Source organism: Myxine glutinosa, chromosome 5 (genome assembly GCF_964187855.1).
Source record: "Myxine glutinosa chromosome 5, kmMyxGlut1.1, whole genome shotgun sequence".
Lineage (NCBI taxonomy): Eukaryota > Metazoa > Chordata > Myxini > Myxiniformes > Myxinidae > Myxine > Myxine glutinosa.
Genome location: NC_136265.1, coordinates 119,201,862 through 119,216,648, shown reverse-complemented (window position 1 = coordinate 119,216,648; position 14,787 = coordinate 119,201,862). Strand labels below are relative to the sequence as shown.

Sequence of the window (14,787 nt, the reverse complement as noted above, 5' to 3'; positions counted from 1 at the left end):
GGGAATGTTCGGGTCTTGTAAGCGGTCACGTTGGTTATTGTTGGAGGTGGTTGGGCGGGCCTTGTAGATGTAAAAACGTAGGGGAAAAAACCAGAGGAGGCAATCACATACGGGAAAACTAATCTTAACCCCAATCTAGATAACAAAAGCTCCACCCTCCTCGCCCTCCCTCCTCCCCCCCTCACCCTGAAGACACATAAACAATCTTAAGCTCACTGTTTTCCTCCTTAAATACATCGAGATTGTCTTCCTACTCGCACACGGTCCGTGCTGCCCTACACATTGCTGTATCCAATATTGTATTTAATCCCTTACTCCCACAAACATAACAATATGTTACATATCGTTTTTAGTCCGACCTCTCAATGGCGAAGAATCACTTTCAAGAATTCTCATGTCCAGATGTTCACAAAATCTAATCATTCAGTTCTGCTCACACACCCGACCTGTCCACCAGATTTCATCCGAATCCATCCATAACTTTTTGACTTGTCCTGCTCACAGAAAGACAGACAAATAGACAGGAGTGGAAACGACCTCAAGCCACCTTCGGGGGTGGAGGAATTATGTTCGACCAAACACGCTCTTTGTAGTGTAAAAGACCTGTACACAAGGTCTTCAACTCAATGGAGCAACCATTCACCACCTCAATCTAAACAGGTTGTCTATGTGCAGACATAACAAATCAATTTCGTTGTAGTTTAAAATCAAATTTGTATCTGATGTGACGATTTTGAAGAGTTACGATTTGACAATGAGAAACTTTCATATCGATAACGAGGTGAGGATGAGGAACATTTGCTGAAAGAAAAAAACTTACAATCTAAACAACACTTTAGTCTCATCAAGTATTTCATATCGATTTTTACCTTCATTTCATATTTGGGATCAGAAATGTAAAGGGAATTCAAATCCAGGTGTGAATAGTCATCACCTGCCCAGATTTCTTGCCCTCGAGGTGTTTGGAGGTTTGATCCAAAAGCATTTTGGCCCAACGAAAGTTTTCTCCTTTGCATTTAACGTGAGCTCACCTGGATGAGGTATACCCATGCTGGGGCTATATAAGGTACAGGAGAACAGCACACGGCAGGGACCTCAGAGTTTGCAGTGGAAGCAGGAAAAGGAGCTCAAGCAAGATGTCGATCTCCCATACAGTCAGCTCGAGTCACACCAAGAGTATCAGCCGAGGACAGGGTGTGAGCTACAGCCATGGTTCCTCACACAAAGTCAGTGGAGGGTCGGTTCGTTATGGTACAACTTACTCAAGCGGTGGAATCACGAGGGTACTGGGATACCAAGGTGGTGCTGGAGGTGCAGTGAGTGCTGGTTTTGGGCGATCAGTTGGTGGAACCGGTCTTTCCCGAGTACTTGGGAGCAGCATGATGAGTGGCTACAGATCTGGAATGGGAGTTGGTGGCCTCTCTATGTCCGGTACAGCGGGGCTTCCTGTTAGCTTGAGAGGTGTTGGAGCAGGAAAGGCCTTGCACGCCATTACCGCTGCTTTCCGCAGTCGTGTTGGAGGCCCGGCAACCAGCGTTGGAGGATATGGCGTCAATTACAGCTTCCTGCCGAGTACTGCTGGTCCCTCATTTGGTGGCCCATTTGGTGGTCCCTTCGGAGGTCCCCTCGGACCAGGTTACATAGACCCGGCTACTCTACCCTCTCCTGATACAGTCCAACACACTCGCACCCGGGAAAAGCAAGACCTGGAGATCCTCAACACCAAATTTGCTAATCTTGTTGATCAGGTGAGGTGATGTTGGATATTTTTATCTGATCTTTCAGTTGTAGAAGGAGATTTGATGGAATTTGTTCCATTTCATTTGCGTTTCTTTAAGACCAAAGCAACACATAAATGAACTTGTAATTGATGCATCTCTTCAAATTAGCTCTTTATTCATCTCTGGATCACCAAATTGTCCCCTTTGTACATTCCAGGTGCGGACATTGGAGCAACACAACGCCATCCTGAAAGCTCAGATCTCCATGATCACCAACCCCAGTGACTCTCCAGATGGTCCTGTGAACACAGCAGTGGTGGCAAGCACAGTGACGATGACCTACAACACACAGATCCAAGACCTTAAGACCACCAATACAGCACTTCATTCTGAGGTTGATCACTTGACCACCATCATCAACGACATCACCACCAAGTAAACAACCGCACCACATGGACATAACACATGGTCATTCCCATTATTGAGTTAAGATTCATATGGAGGAAGATGTGCAGCTTGGATATCCTCTCACTTCCGCAGATAACACCTTTTTTGATGTTATTTTCGTTTCATGGAATCATTTCCTCATGAATATGAACATCTTCTTCAGATATGAAGAACAAGTGGAAATCACACGGACACTGGAGACAGACTGGAACACGCACAAAGATGTAAGTGCTGAACTCAAACCGTGGGAGATGGTACAGAACTGATGATCACCACGTGGTTCAACTTAGTGAGGAGTCATGATTAATGGAGTGACGTTTGTAACAGAATGTCCTGTATTTGGAAACCAAGTAGATAATGGTGCTCAATGAATACCTGACAGGTGAGGGAAGGTACAATCAAAAGAGAAAGTTAAACCTTTGTGGTTACTAAACAGAATATTCAATGATTTGTTGACATTTTTATGTTTACAGAATATTGACAACACCTACTTGACCATCGTGGACCTGCAGACAAAGGTCCAGGGTTTGGATGCCCAGATTAACACCACCAAGCAGATCTACGATGCCGTAAGATCCTTTGATGTTGTAGAATTTCTCCATTTAATCGAAGATACTTCATCAAGGTGTAATTGGGAGTTTAAGGATCGTCAGAATAGTTACTGAACTTGGAATATTCATTCAAGGTTTTCCAGATTTAAGGAAAATTATCTCTCACTGATGAATATATCTTCATTCCCATGTTAATTTGGAGCAATCACATGAAAATTACCAAATTCCAACAGGTAAACTGAACTGAAGGTGATATCTCTTCAAATTGTGATGTACATCAAAGGTCTCTGGAATGACATTGTAAAAATGTATTTAATGTAATAATTATATCAAAACCCTCCACCACCAACACCACCACCCGTGTACCCACAGCGTGTACGTGAGGTGCAAGCTACCATCACAGGTGGACCAACAGCTGCCTATTCCATCCGGGTGGACAACACCAACCAGGCTATAGATCTCACAACGTCTTTGCAGGAAGTCAAGACCCACTACGAGGTTCTTGCAACAAAGAGTCGCGAGGATGCCTTCGCCCAGGTTCAGCCACAGGTAAGAATGACGGTGATGTACACGTGACATACCTACCAAACATAATGGACATTTGATGATTCTCTGAATGGATTTTTCTTTTTCCAGATCCAACAAATGGCCGTCACCGTCCAGTCTGGTCCTCAAGCGATCATCCAGGCCAAGGAACAGATACACGTGTTCAAGCTCCAGATCGACTCGGTTCACCGTGAAATTGATCGTCTCCACAGGAAGGTACGTCACCTTGTGCTGTCTATGTGTACCTTGTGACTTGTCTTTGCTTAATTACCACAAAACAAATAATGATTAAAATAATTTTTGTTTCAAATCAGAACACAGACTTGGAGAGGGAGATTACCCAGATTGAGACAAACATCCAGACACAGTCTGATGAATGGACCAACAAGATAACTAGCCTCAAGGTGGACATGGAGGTCATCAAGAAGGTGAGGGTGTTTTCTGGGTCTACAATAAAATGATTAATTATCTCATCTGTTCACTATCCCACATCTAACCGGTTCACTCTCCCACATCTGACCTGTTCACTCTCCCACATCTCACCTGTTCACTCTCCCACATCTCACCTGATCACTCTCCCACATCTTACCTGCTCACTCTCTCCCTTTCACCTGTTCACTCTCCCACGTCTCACCTGTTCACTCTCCCCCTTTCACCTGTTCACTCTCCCCCTTTCACCTGTTCACTCTCCCACATCTCACCTGTTCACTCTCCGACATCTCACCAGTTCACAATACATTGTTTTCTAATAATTTTCATTTTCTGTGTTTTATCCACGGATAAAGTTCATGTGGAAGCGAAACTCTTCCTGATGATGTAGAAATATTGAAATGAAATTGTATTATTATCGATCACTCATTAATCATCTGCAAATTGTACAAACTTCATCTACTGATCATTCACCTCCCATTGATCACAATCCCTTTTTAGCAAATCACACAGTATGCCAGAGACTACCAAGACCTTCTGGCCACCAAGATGTCTCTGGATGTGGAGATTCTAGCTTACAAGAAACTTCTGGACAGTGAGGCGACCAGGTATGATGGTCACGTGATTATTGAGAGATTTTCATAATACAGATCAATAGTAACACTAAAATGTCTAAGACGAGGGTAAAACGTGATATCAGATAATAAATGTGGTTCTTCAGATATTCTCAATGAACGGATGACGTTAAACAAAACCATCTCATATCAGTTTTCCTCCAGTGTTGATATCAAACTCTTTTCTACTTTCTCCAGAATAAGCCATGGTGGAGGAATCACCATCACCACCAACACAGGAACATACCCAGGTGGACTAGCTTCAGCTCCGGGTGCTGGTGTTTCCTACGCCATGGCTCCTGGTGGTGCTGGAGCAGGTGGCCTGGCTGGAGTCGGTGGTTATGGATTCAGGAGCATGGGAGGAGGTGGTGCTGTAGGATACGGTGCAGGAGGTGGTGCTGCAGGATATGGTGGAGGTAGCGGTTTTGGTGGTGGGATGGGAATGTCGATGAGCAAGATGTCCATGGGTGCGGGTGGAGGAGGCAGTTGCGGTTCTGGATTCTCTGCAGGAGTTGGACTTTCCTCGAGCCGTGCAGGTTACAGCAGCAGCAGGAAAAGCTGCAGCTCAGGTGAGACATTGAGCACAGATTTGCAGGTAACTGAGCAATGACTGGGTCTGCCAAGAGGTAGCTCGTAATGATTTGAACTGTAGCATCTCGATGATGTCCTCGTGCTTTACTTGGCAAGCCATGAGTGGGTGATTAGATCATGCATCCCAGCAAGTTGTGAAGCAATGAATGAGCATGTACCTCATCCAACATCATCTCACCAGTAATCTCACTCCTCCTCCTCCTCCTCCTCCTCCTCTTCCTAAGTGTTTAATTAATCTTATGGAGCAGTCACCATACAATGGGGAATGGGATGATTCCCATATCTGTGTCTGGTAGGAATCATTGCAAACTCCTCCTGATGGATGTTCCGGTGGTTGGTAACTGGTGTGTTTCTGTTTCAGCTCGTTCATCATCCCGGATCTACTGAGAAATATTCCAAGATTTGAACACCAAGGACAATGACCTCAATGTTTTCATTAGTTTGGTGAATAAATTAAATTGATGACGATGATTATAACTTCCTTTCAAGCAGTAACATTCTTTCCCTTAATCTTTGCTGGAACTAAAGCGAATCACCACTTGTGTTGTTGATAATGTCGGAATAATCACGGAAATTGCATCAATCGGGAATTGTGGAGGAATGCTCATGTTATGTTGGTGATTCTTGCTGGAAAATGAATTTGCTTTGTTGTTTGTGTGGAATTTGCCTTTGATGAAACTCATAAAGCAACACAATTGTACATCGTCGTTGTTTTGTCTTCTCTCAATTGGAATAGTCGAGTCGGTCACTCTCAGGTAGAGATTTTCAGCCATTTATTAGAAATCACTAAATAATATTGTGATCCAGGGATGCAGCTCGGTCTCAGAGGTCCAATGGAATATTAGGGGGAAAGGGGAATAAAGGCCTTGTCAAGGTTCGTATTGCTTTCCATCAGCCGGCAACTCCAACAAAAGGTTTTATTCATGGAAAATTAACAAAGTTATTTGAAGCATCACAGGAAGCAAATGTTTGGTGTTTTGGGAATTATTTAATCATCAGATTAAGAAAGGCCCTGAAAGGGATAATGTTACGAGAAAAACTACTACCCCAATTTTCATTACTACCACCCCATAAAAAACTCAAAATAATGATAAGATTAATATTAAAACGCAGAAGGCAGCCTGAATGATAACAAAGAGTGGAGTTGCAACCGCTGACCACCGGGTGTTAACCCAACAGTCGCTCTTACAGCGCCCCAGTTGCCGTGAACGGCGTATCGGAAGGCACCAAGCCTGCATCTCCTGTTTTATATCTGCGATTATTATACAATTCAGAATAATGATGAGATTGATATTAAAACTCAGAAACCAGTCCGAATAATAATAATGAGTGGAGATGCAGCCTCGGACCATCTGCTGTGAACAACACCACTGTTCTTACAGCACATCCGGTTGCCGCGAATATTGTGTTTGAATGTGCCAGGCCGGCATCTCATGTTGTGCATCTTTGATTATTATTCCAGATTTCCAGGTATGGATCGATTTCTTTCAAAATAGTGAACATTGAGGCACGATGTTGTTGAGTTTATTATCAATGTTGCAAGTAAATTCGCATAGTGCATTATTGGGTTGTTATTAGTTAAGGCCTACAAACTCGGGGAACACAATGGAAGCATTTATAGTCCGGCAGATATGTGAAGAATTGTGGTAGAATTGTGCCTTTGATGATACAAGCATGAAACTTGGCACACAGTTAGGGCATACCCTTACAGTGAAATTTGGATGTAGGGGCATTCCAGATTTCTCCTTGGCCCAAAATGGCGGCTAAGAAGGACATATTTACCTATTATTTCAGACTTGTCATTTGTGCTGCTATTGAAACACAATGTAATGAGCATATTATAAATTGTCATGTACATGCTATGCAATACCTTCATACTGGGTTCAAAATTGGAATCTACGGTGGCCTATAAGGGGCAGAACAAATGGTTTACCATTGCAATAGACAGGACTGGTCTAGCGGTTTAATTATTTAACTTTGCATGACTATCTGATTTCTCCTGGGTGTAATTTTGGTTCAATACCTTTATATGAACAACTTTGATGTAGCTTTATGAACTTTCCTATCATAGACTAGGTGACTATAAGGAACAATGCAAGGCTAGTGAAAAGTTACGAAAGCGAATTACTATATTTATGATAATAATGTATGTATTTCTTTTTCAGATGATAACTCGACTGCACTGCACCTTCGCTCATTGACTGTAGTAGCTACCTAGATTTGGTTCCCAATTTGTATATTGATTGGATGGTGGTGGTGGATAATGCTTAATTGACAATGGCCAACAAAAATTTCAAGCTATTAGACCCCCAAAGCCCTAGTACATTTGGAACAAACATGCCTTATCTGACAGATTGGGAGAAGTGTGTGTTATGTCAGGAGGTCACCGATGAGGCCCTTGCCTGTCCAGCTGATTCCAAGCGAACCACAGGATCCGGATACCAAACTCTTGCAGATTATCTCCTCACCTTCAGCCAGATGGGCTGCCTGCCAAAATCTCTAGAACTGTCCCGCCTGGACGATGGTGAAGGTATCCAGTCAACCTTCCAGAGCCACAAGGCTAAGTGGCATGATTCATGCAGACTGAAATACAACAAAACTGAACTGCATCGGGCACAAAAAAGAGAAACGTCTAGTGAAGAAACCGCAAGTGTCTCAAGAAAGTACACCCGTCACAGAGTACATGTAGACCACACACAGCCACAGCCTGAAAAGTGTTTCTTTTGTGACAAACCAGCGGGTACTAATTCTCTGCGAAAAGCTTCCACCTTCGACCTCGATAAACATGTCAGGACAGCTGCCCTGAAACTAGGAGATCAGGCACTTCTTGCTAAACTGAGTGCAGGTGACCTTATAGCACAAGATGCACAGTACCACGTGAAGTGCCTGGTGTCACTTTATAACAAAGCAAGGGCCACAAGCACAACACTGAATGAACAAGATGATATCAATCACGGTATAGCACTTGGAGAGCTAGTGTCCTACATCGATGATGCCCGCACAGATGCTCTTGTGACACCAGTGTTCAAGCTGGTAGACCTAGCAAGACTATACACCACCAGGCTGGAACAGCTTGGAACAGTCTTGACCAGGCGTGTCCACTCCACCAAACTCAAAGATCGAATCATGACATATTTTCCAGACCTAGAGGAGCACATGTCCGGTCGAGATATTCTGCTTGCTTTCAACCAGGATGTTGGCTCAGCCCTTCAGAAGGCATGTGATCACGACACTGACAGTGATGGAGTTTGTCTTGCTAGAGCCGCAAATATAGTTCGTAGAGACATGTTGAAAATGAACTCAACATTTAGTGGTTCATTTGAAGCCCACTGCCAAGAACATTCGGTACCTAATTCGCTTGTATCACTAGTTTCTATGATCTTGAATGGTCCTAACATCCAAGAGCAGTCAAGCCATTCGTCGGTATCAACACCTACTCTCACAATCTCACAACTCCTTATGTTCAACAGTTACTCACGCCGCAGAGAGAGTAGCAGTACTACCACGTCCACGAGGCACAGTCACAATCGGGAGACTCCCCTGCCTGTGTACCTGGGCACCCTTATCCACACAAAGACTCGAAAAAGAGACCTGGTTGATACTATGTTCAACCTGGGTCTCTCGATCTCCTATGACAGGGTGCTTAGCATCTCCACGGACTTGGGGAACAGAATCTGCCGTTTCTTCCAAAATGAGGGTACAGTTTGCCCCCCTGAGCTAAAAAGTGACCTCTTCACAACTGGGGCAGTGGATAACATTGATCATAACCCCAGTTCAACAAGTGCCCACGACTCCTTCCATGGCACTGGCATTTCACTTTTCCAGCACCCAAATAGCGATAGCCGTGGAGTTCAACGGGTAAACCCAGATGACACATCAACAACAGATGCACACCTGCCACAGTCATACACCATCGTACCTCCTGTTGTTCTGGGTAAATGTGACCCACCTGTACCCAAGCTAGCGGGTCCCAACAAAAGCAACTGCCAACTCATCCCTGAAGCAATGCAGATTGAGTACAGGTAACTGATTATTGTGTTTGAACTGTGGACAGTTATATGTGTACCTAAATAACCAAGACTTGTTAACTTGTGTGGACTTGTTTGTTCTTAATTGTGTTCATTATCTTGCATTTTGACAGGTGGCTGGAGCAGATGGAGAAGACAGTGCTATCTGACACACCACTTAAGGGAGACGAGACAGTATCATGGGCTGGATACCATGCCAGCAAGCAGTCTATTCCAGAAGAACCAGAGTGTAGTGTGGCCTTAACTTCATTGCTGCCTCTCTTCTATGACCAGGCAAAATCTGTGGCAATGATTCGTCACTCCATGGATGTCATCAAGAAAGCAATCGATATTCTGAATCCAGGTCAGATCCCTGTAATCACACTTGATCAGCCACTGTACACACTTGCCAAACAGATCCAATGGAGATGGCCAGAAACACACGGAGAAGATCAGTTCGTCATGGTCTTTGGTGGACTCCATATTGAGATGGCAGCATGGAAAACCCTCGGTGACCTTCTGGATAGCAGTGGGTGGACAGGCGTTCTGATGCTTGCAGGGGTTGCTACAAGTGGTACTGCTGATTCCTTCCTGAAAGTGACCCATGTGACACGCACACGACGAGCACACCAAGTCACAGCCAGTACTCTCTATCTTCTCCTGAAGGAAGCCTACAGCCAGTACACCAGTGGACTAGATGAGGGACAGGATACGATACCACTAGATGACTGGTGCGGTGAACAAGCCAATGCAAGTCCACAGTTTCAGTTCTGGTTCCTAATTATGCAGCTAGAACTGGCAGTCCTGATCTATGTGAGATCCGTCCGTGAAGGAAACTTCCAACTGTACACTGATGCTCTGACCAAGCTTGTACCATGGTTCTTCGCCTTGGGACATACAAACTATGCCAGGTGGATCCCAGTTCACTTGCGCGACATGGTGACACTTGCAACAAAGCATCCAACTGTATACGCACAGTTTCTGGCAGGAAACTTCACCATGAAGAAGACTACACGTGCATTCTCTGCCATAGCCTTAGACCAGGCACACAAGCAAAATAATGCATTGGTGAAAGGTGATGGAGGGGCTGTAGGTCTTACGGAGAATGCTGCAGCTTTGCGCCGATGGATGGTGTCTGGTCCAGAGATGGCCAAACTGATCTATAAGTTCGAGGCCACAACAGAAAAAAGAATTAGGAAAACTGAACTAAAACACCATGAACAGACAAAGCACACGCAGGTAGCCTTTGCTCGAGATGTGAGAGCACTCACCCGTGTCATAGGAGAGATGGGGAACCCATTCTGTGACGACAGCAAAGATCTCTTGGTGCTAGACAGCAGAGACCTGGCAGACCCAGCAGTCATCAACACCCTTTACCAGATCGAGAAGCTGGGAAAAGAACAGTATGACACATATGTGAACGAGAGGCTTGTACATCAGACAAAGCCTATCACTGACCCAATAAAAAGAAACAATCTCCCTCTCTTCAGCCGACCCCCAGTCAGAGAGAAGTCAAGAACAGAGTTGAAGGTGGTATCTCTGAAGAATGACTGCGTTCTGTTCTCCAGGCTGTTTATTGCATCCCAGACACGGAATGGAGATCTTGATGAATTCTTTGCACATGAAAACCAAGCTTGTCCCCCTGCATTGTCACAAATGGGCAAAATCCGGCTTGGAACCAAGTCTGATCTGGTTGGGTGCTTAGAAGATCTGATCACCTCACGGGAAAATGATGATGTAAGCCCCCCTGTTGAAGTCATGATCCTGGATGGAGCAGCCATCGTGAACATGCTGGCACCTCGTAATGCGAAGACCTTCTCTGAGTATGCATCACTAGTATTCTTGCCATACATCACATCTCAGATACAAAATAAGAGCAGGGTTGATATTATCTGGGATGAATATTTCCCAGACAGTTTGAAAGCCGACACCAGGAAGACGAGGGGTAAAGGCACCAGGAGACTAGTTGAGCCATCTAGTTCCATCCCTTGAAACTGGCAGGCCTTCCTTCGCATAGACGAGAACAAGGTGGAGTTGTTTGACTTTCTAGCAACGAGGATAGCAAACATTGAGACTGACAAGCAAATCGTCACCACAAACCACAAAGAAGTTTTTTGTACACAGCCACGAGATGTTACTGGTCTTTCCCCGTGTAGTCACGAGGAGGCAGATACAAGGATACTACTCCATGTCCAAGATGCAGTCAGACAGGGCTATACCAAGGTGTCAATCCGCACAGTGGACACAGATGTTTTGATCCTTGCAGTGGCAGCAACTGGATATCTTGACATCGATGAACTCTGGGTTGCTTTTGGCACAGGGAAGAATTTCAGGCACTTGGCAGCTCACGAGATGGCTGTGGCACTGGGACCAAACAAGTGCCGAGGGTTGCCATTCTTCCACGCCTTCACTGGGTGTGACACCGTGTCCTGCTTCGGCGGAAGGGGGAAGAAAACAGCATGGGAAACATGGAAAGCCTATGATGAGGTCACCTCAGCTTTCTGCGCACTGGCTGCCACACCAACCATTTCAACTGCAAATGACAACATGGATCCACTGGAGCGTTTTGTTGTTCTGCTCTACGATCGAACAAGCAGCCAGGAACATGTTAACGATGCCCGCAAGCATCTCTTCACCCAGACTGGTAGATCAATAGAGGCTATCCCACCAACGCAAGAAGCCCTCAGACAACACATCAAGAGAGCTGCCTACCAAGCCGGCTTTTGTTGGGGCCAGATGATGATTTGCGCACCTGAGCTCCCATCGCCAAGTGAATGGGGTTGGAAACAGAGTAATAACGGCTGGGGGATATATTGGACAACCCTCACAGAGGCAACTGAGGCATGCCGACAATTGATTAGATGTGGATGCAAGAAGGGTTGCAGGAAACAGTGCAAGTGTGTTAAGGCCGCACTCCAGTGCTCAGCTCTGTGTCACTGTGCAGGGGAGTGCACACGATAGTATACAGGAGGAATAACACACCTGTTACATATACACAAACATGTGGAAGACTGTTTTGTAGACTGTTTTATAGTGAAAGTCACTTCCACAGCGTTAATGTGGCATTTTCACTTCATTTCCATTGTGTTTCTGGAGTTTGCTCAAAATAGCTCAAAAAGTAATTATTTTTGTAAAGAATAAGGACCAAATAAATGTTATGTGAGTTTGTTGACATTTAATTATGATCTTACAACCTGTTTACGTGAAAAAAACATCATAGGTGTGCTTGAGCAATAAGTAAATCTAGTTTTATAGACATCGGTACTGTGTATCTTATTATCCGTAAACGGCCATTTTTAAAATGGCCGCCATTTTGTCCCTAGGAAAAGATTTGAATGCCCCTATATCCAAAAATCTTCCTAGTAGTATGCTCTATCAGTGTTCAAAATTTCATGCTTGTATCACCAAAAGCACAATTTTTTCACATATCTGCTGGGCTATTAGTCAAACCATCTCTGTCAATCCATCATACCAAATGTGTTCTGGGGACAATGATGGTACAGTGATACCGTGATTGATTACGTTGTTTGGTTAGCGATGTTATTTGTTGGGATATTAGGATTAATGCAAGCATTCTGTGCATGATTAATTGAACAGTGAACACGACTGTTCTTACAGCACATCCGGTTACCGTGAATATTGTGTTTGAATGCGCCAGGCCGGCATCTCATGTTGTGCATCTTTGATTATTATTCCAGTAAAATAATTTGGAATTGGAATGGCGACTCTGCTCTGATCGATCGACCTCATCACCCTGCACCATCATCACACCGGAATACTGTTATAGTGCAACAATAACACCTGAAACATCAGGAGAGAATGAGTCTCAGTGGAATTCCTTGCTTGTGACCTTCAGGCTGTAAGCCCTGGAGCAATTCCAATGTTCCTGTTTCACCATTTGATATCAGTATCCGATAAGCCTCGTTATTTTCATTCTAGCGAGTAATTATTTTATTCTGGCGAAGTAGTATTTTACACCCAGCCAATCATCAGCCTAAAGCGCGGCGTTACGCGCGCTGCTTGTGAGCAAGGAGGAAGCGGACAAGCGGTAACATATAAACGTCTTTATTGTAAGAGCACACTGTAACACTGAACTCCTCCGGGCTGGGCGCCCGGTGTATATCATGAGGCCACGCCTACCCCTCGGGCGTGGCCACCGCCCACTTGGTGCGCGGAATGATGTCACCACGCCAGTGGGCTTTTGTGTCCGCCACACGCGCCCCCCCAGAATTCCCGCGCACCTGGAGGGCCAGTTTGCGGGGCAGACGAATGACCCGGCCGAAGCGCCCCCTGGCGATCGGCGGCGTCCGGGGTGCAGGGATGCCAGGTGGGATGCCCCTGGCTGCCCCTGGGATGGGTGCAGGACCGGGGGGCGGCGGGGCTGGGCGGTGCCGGGGGTCCGCCCGCAGGAGGGCGGCCCCGACGTGGGGGTCGGGCCACTGGCGGTGGATGGTCCACATCGAGGTGGGCCGGCTTGAGGCGGTCTACTGAAACGCGGTCAGGAGTACCGCCGATGTCCAGGGTGAAGTGCTTCGCCCCGGTCTCCAGCATGCGGAAAGGCCCGTCGTACGGGGGCTGCAGTGGTGTCCGATGAGCATCGTGGCGGACGAAGACGTACTCCGCCGTGCGAAGCTCCGGGGCGACGTGCGTCGGTGGGTGCCCGTGGCATGCCGTTGGCACCGGGGCGAACCTCTGGGCGGTCTCTTGCAGAGCGGAGCGCTGCTGTGCCGCGGACCATGGTGCCGTGGAGTCGGGGAGGAACTCGCCCGGCACCCGCAGCGGTTGCCCGAAGACCAATTCCGCCGCGGATGCGCGCAGGTCCTCCTTGGGCGCCGTCCGGAGGCCCAGCAGGACCCAGGGGAGCCTGTCGACCCAGCCGCCGTCGCGGAGGGTGGCCCGGAGCGCGGCCTTCAATGAGCGGTGAAATCGCTCACACAGGCCATTAGCCTGGGGGTGGTAGGCCGTGGTTCGGTGCAGCCGGACCCCGAGCCCCTGCGCAACCGCCCCCCAGAGCTCCGAGGTGAACTGGGGGCCGCGGTCGGATGAGATGTCTGAGGGGGCGCCGAACCGGGCGACCCAGGTGGCGATGAAAGCCTGCGCGACATCGGCCGCCGTTGTCGACGCCAAGGGCACGGCCTCCGGCCACCGGGTGGTGCGGTCCACCATGGTGAGGACATAGGTGAAACCCCGCGAGGGGGGCAGAGGTCCCACCAGGTCCACGTGGACGTGGTCAAACCGGCGTTCCGGCACCGTGAACGGGGCCAACGGGGCCTGGGTGTGCCGGTGCACCTTGGCGTGCTGGCACGCGAGGCACGTCCTGGCCCAGCCGCGGACGGCCTTCCGGAGGCCATGCCAGACGAACTTGTCGGCGATGAGCCTTTGGGAGGCCCTCGCGCCCGGGTGGGACAGGCCGTGGATGGCGTCAAACACCTGGCGCTGCCAGCCCGCGGGCACGATGGGGCGAGGACGCCCAAGGGAGACGTCGCACAAGAGGGCCGCGCCCGCGCCGTCGAACGGCACCTCGGTGACGCGGAGGCCCGTGACGGCGGTCCGCAAGGCCTGGACGTCGGGGTCAGCGGCCTGGTCCGCTGCCATCCGGGCATAGTTGATGCCGAGGTGGACTGCGTGGGCGACGGCCCGGGAAAGGCAATCCGCCACCGGGTTGTCCTTCCCCGCGACGTGCTGGATGTCCGTCGTGTACTCGGACACGGCCGAGAGGTGACGCTGCTGCCGGGCCGACCACGGCTCGGTGACCTTGCCCATCGCGAAGATCAGCGGCTTGTGGTTGACGAAGGCAGTGAACGCACGGCCCTCGAGCAGATGGCGGAAGTGCCTGACCGCCAAGTGAAGTCCGAGCAACTCGCGGTCGAAGGTACTGTAA

The 14,787-nt window shown here is 47.7% G+C and overlaps 1 protein-coding gene across 1 annotated transcript; it reads left to right on the top strand.

Annotated features, from left to right (window-relative positions):
- Window positions 1-1,080: 1,080 nt before the first annotated feature.
- On the top strand, window positions 1,081-5,599 carry LOC137412796 (thread biopolymer filament subunit alpha-like). Its single transcript, XM_068098115.2, has 10 exons — window positions 1,081-1,748; window positions 1,939-2,156; window positions 2,332-2,392; window positions 2,642-2,737; window positions 3,092-3,268; window positions 3,356-3,481; window positions 3,580-3,693; window positions 4,196-4,302; window positions 4,507-4,877; window positions 5,261-5,599. Exons 1-10 carry the CDS (start codon window positions 1,137-1,139, stop codon window positions 5,284-5,286), a joined length of 1,908 nt encoding a protein of 635 aa, XP_067954216.2. The 5' UTR covers window positions 1,081-1,136; the 3' UTR covers window positions 5,287-5,599.
- The last annotated feature ends 9,188 nt before the right edge of the window (window positions 5,600-14,787 follow it).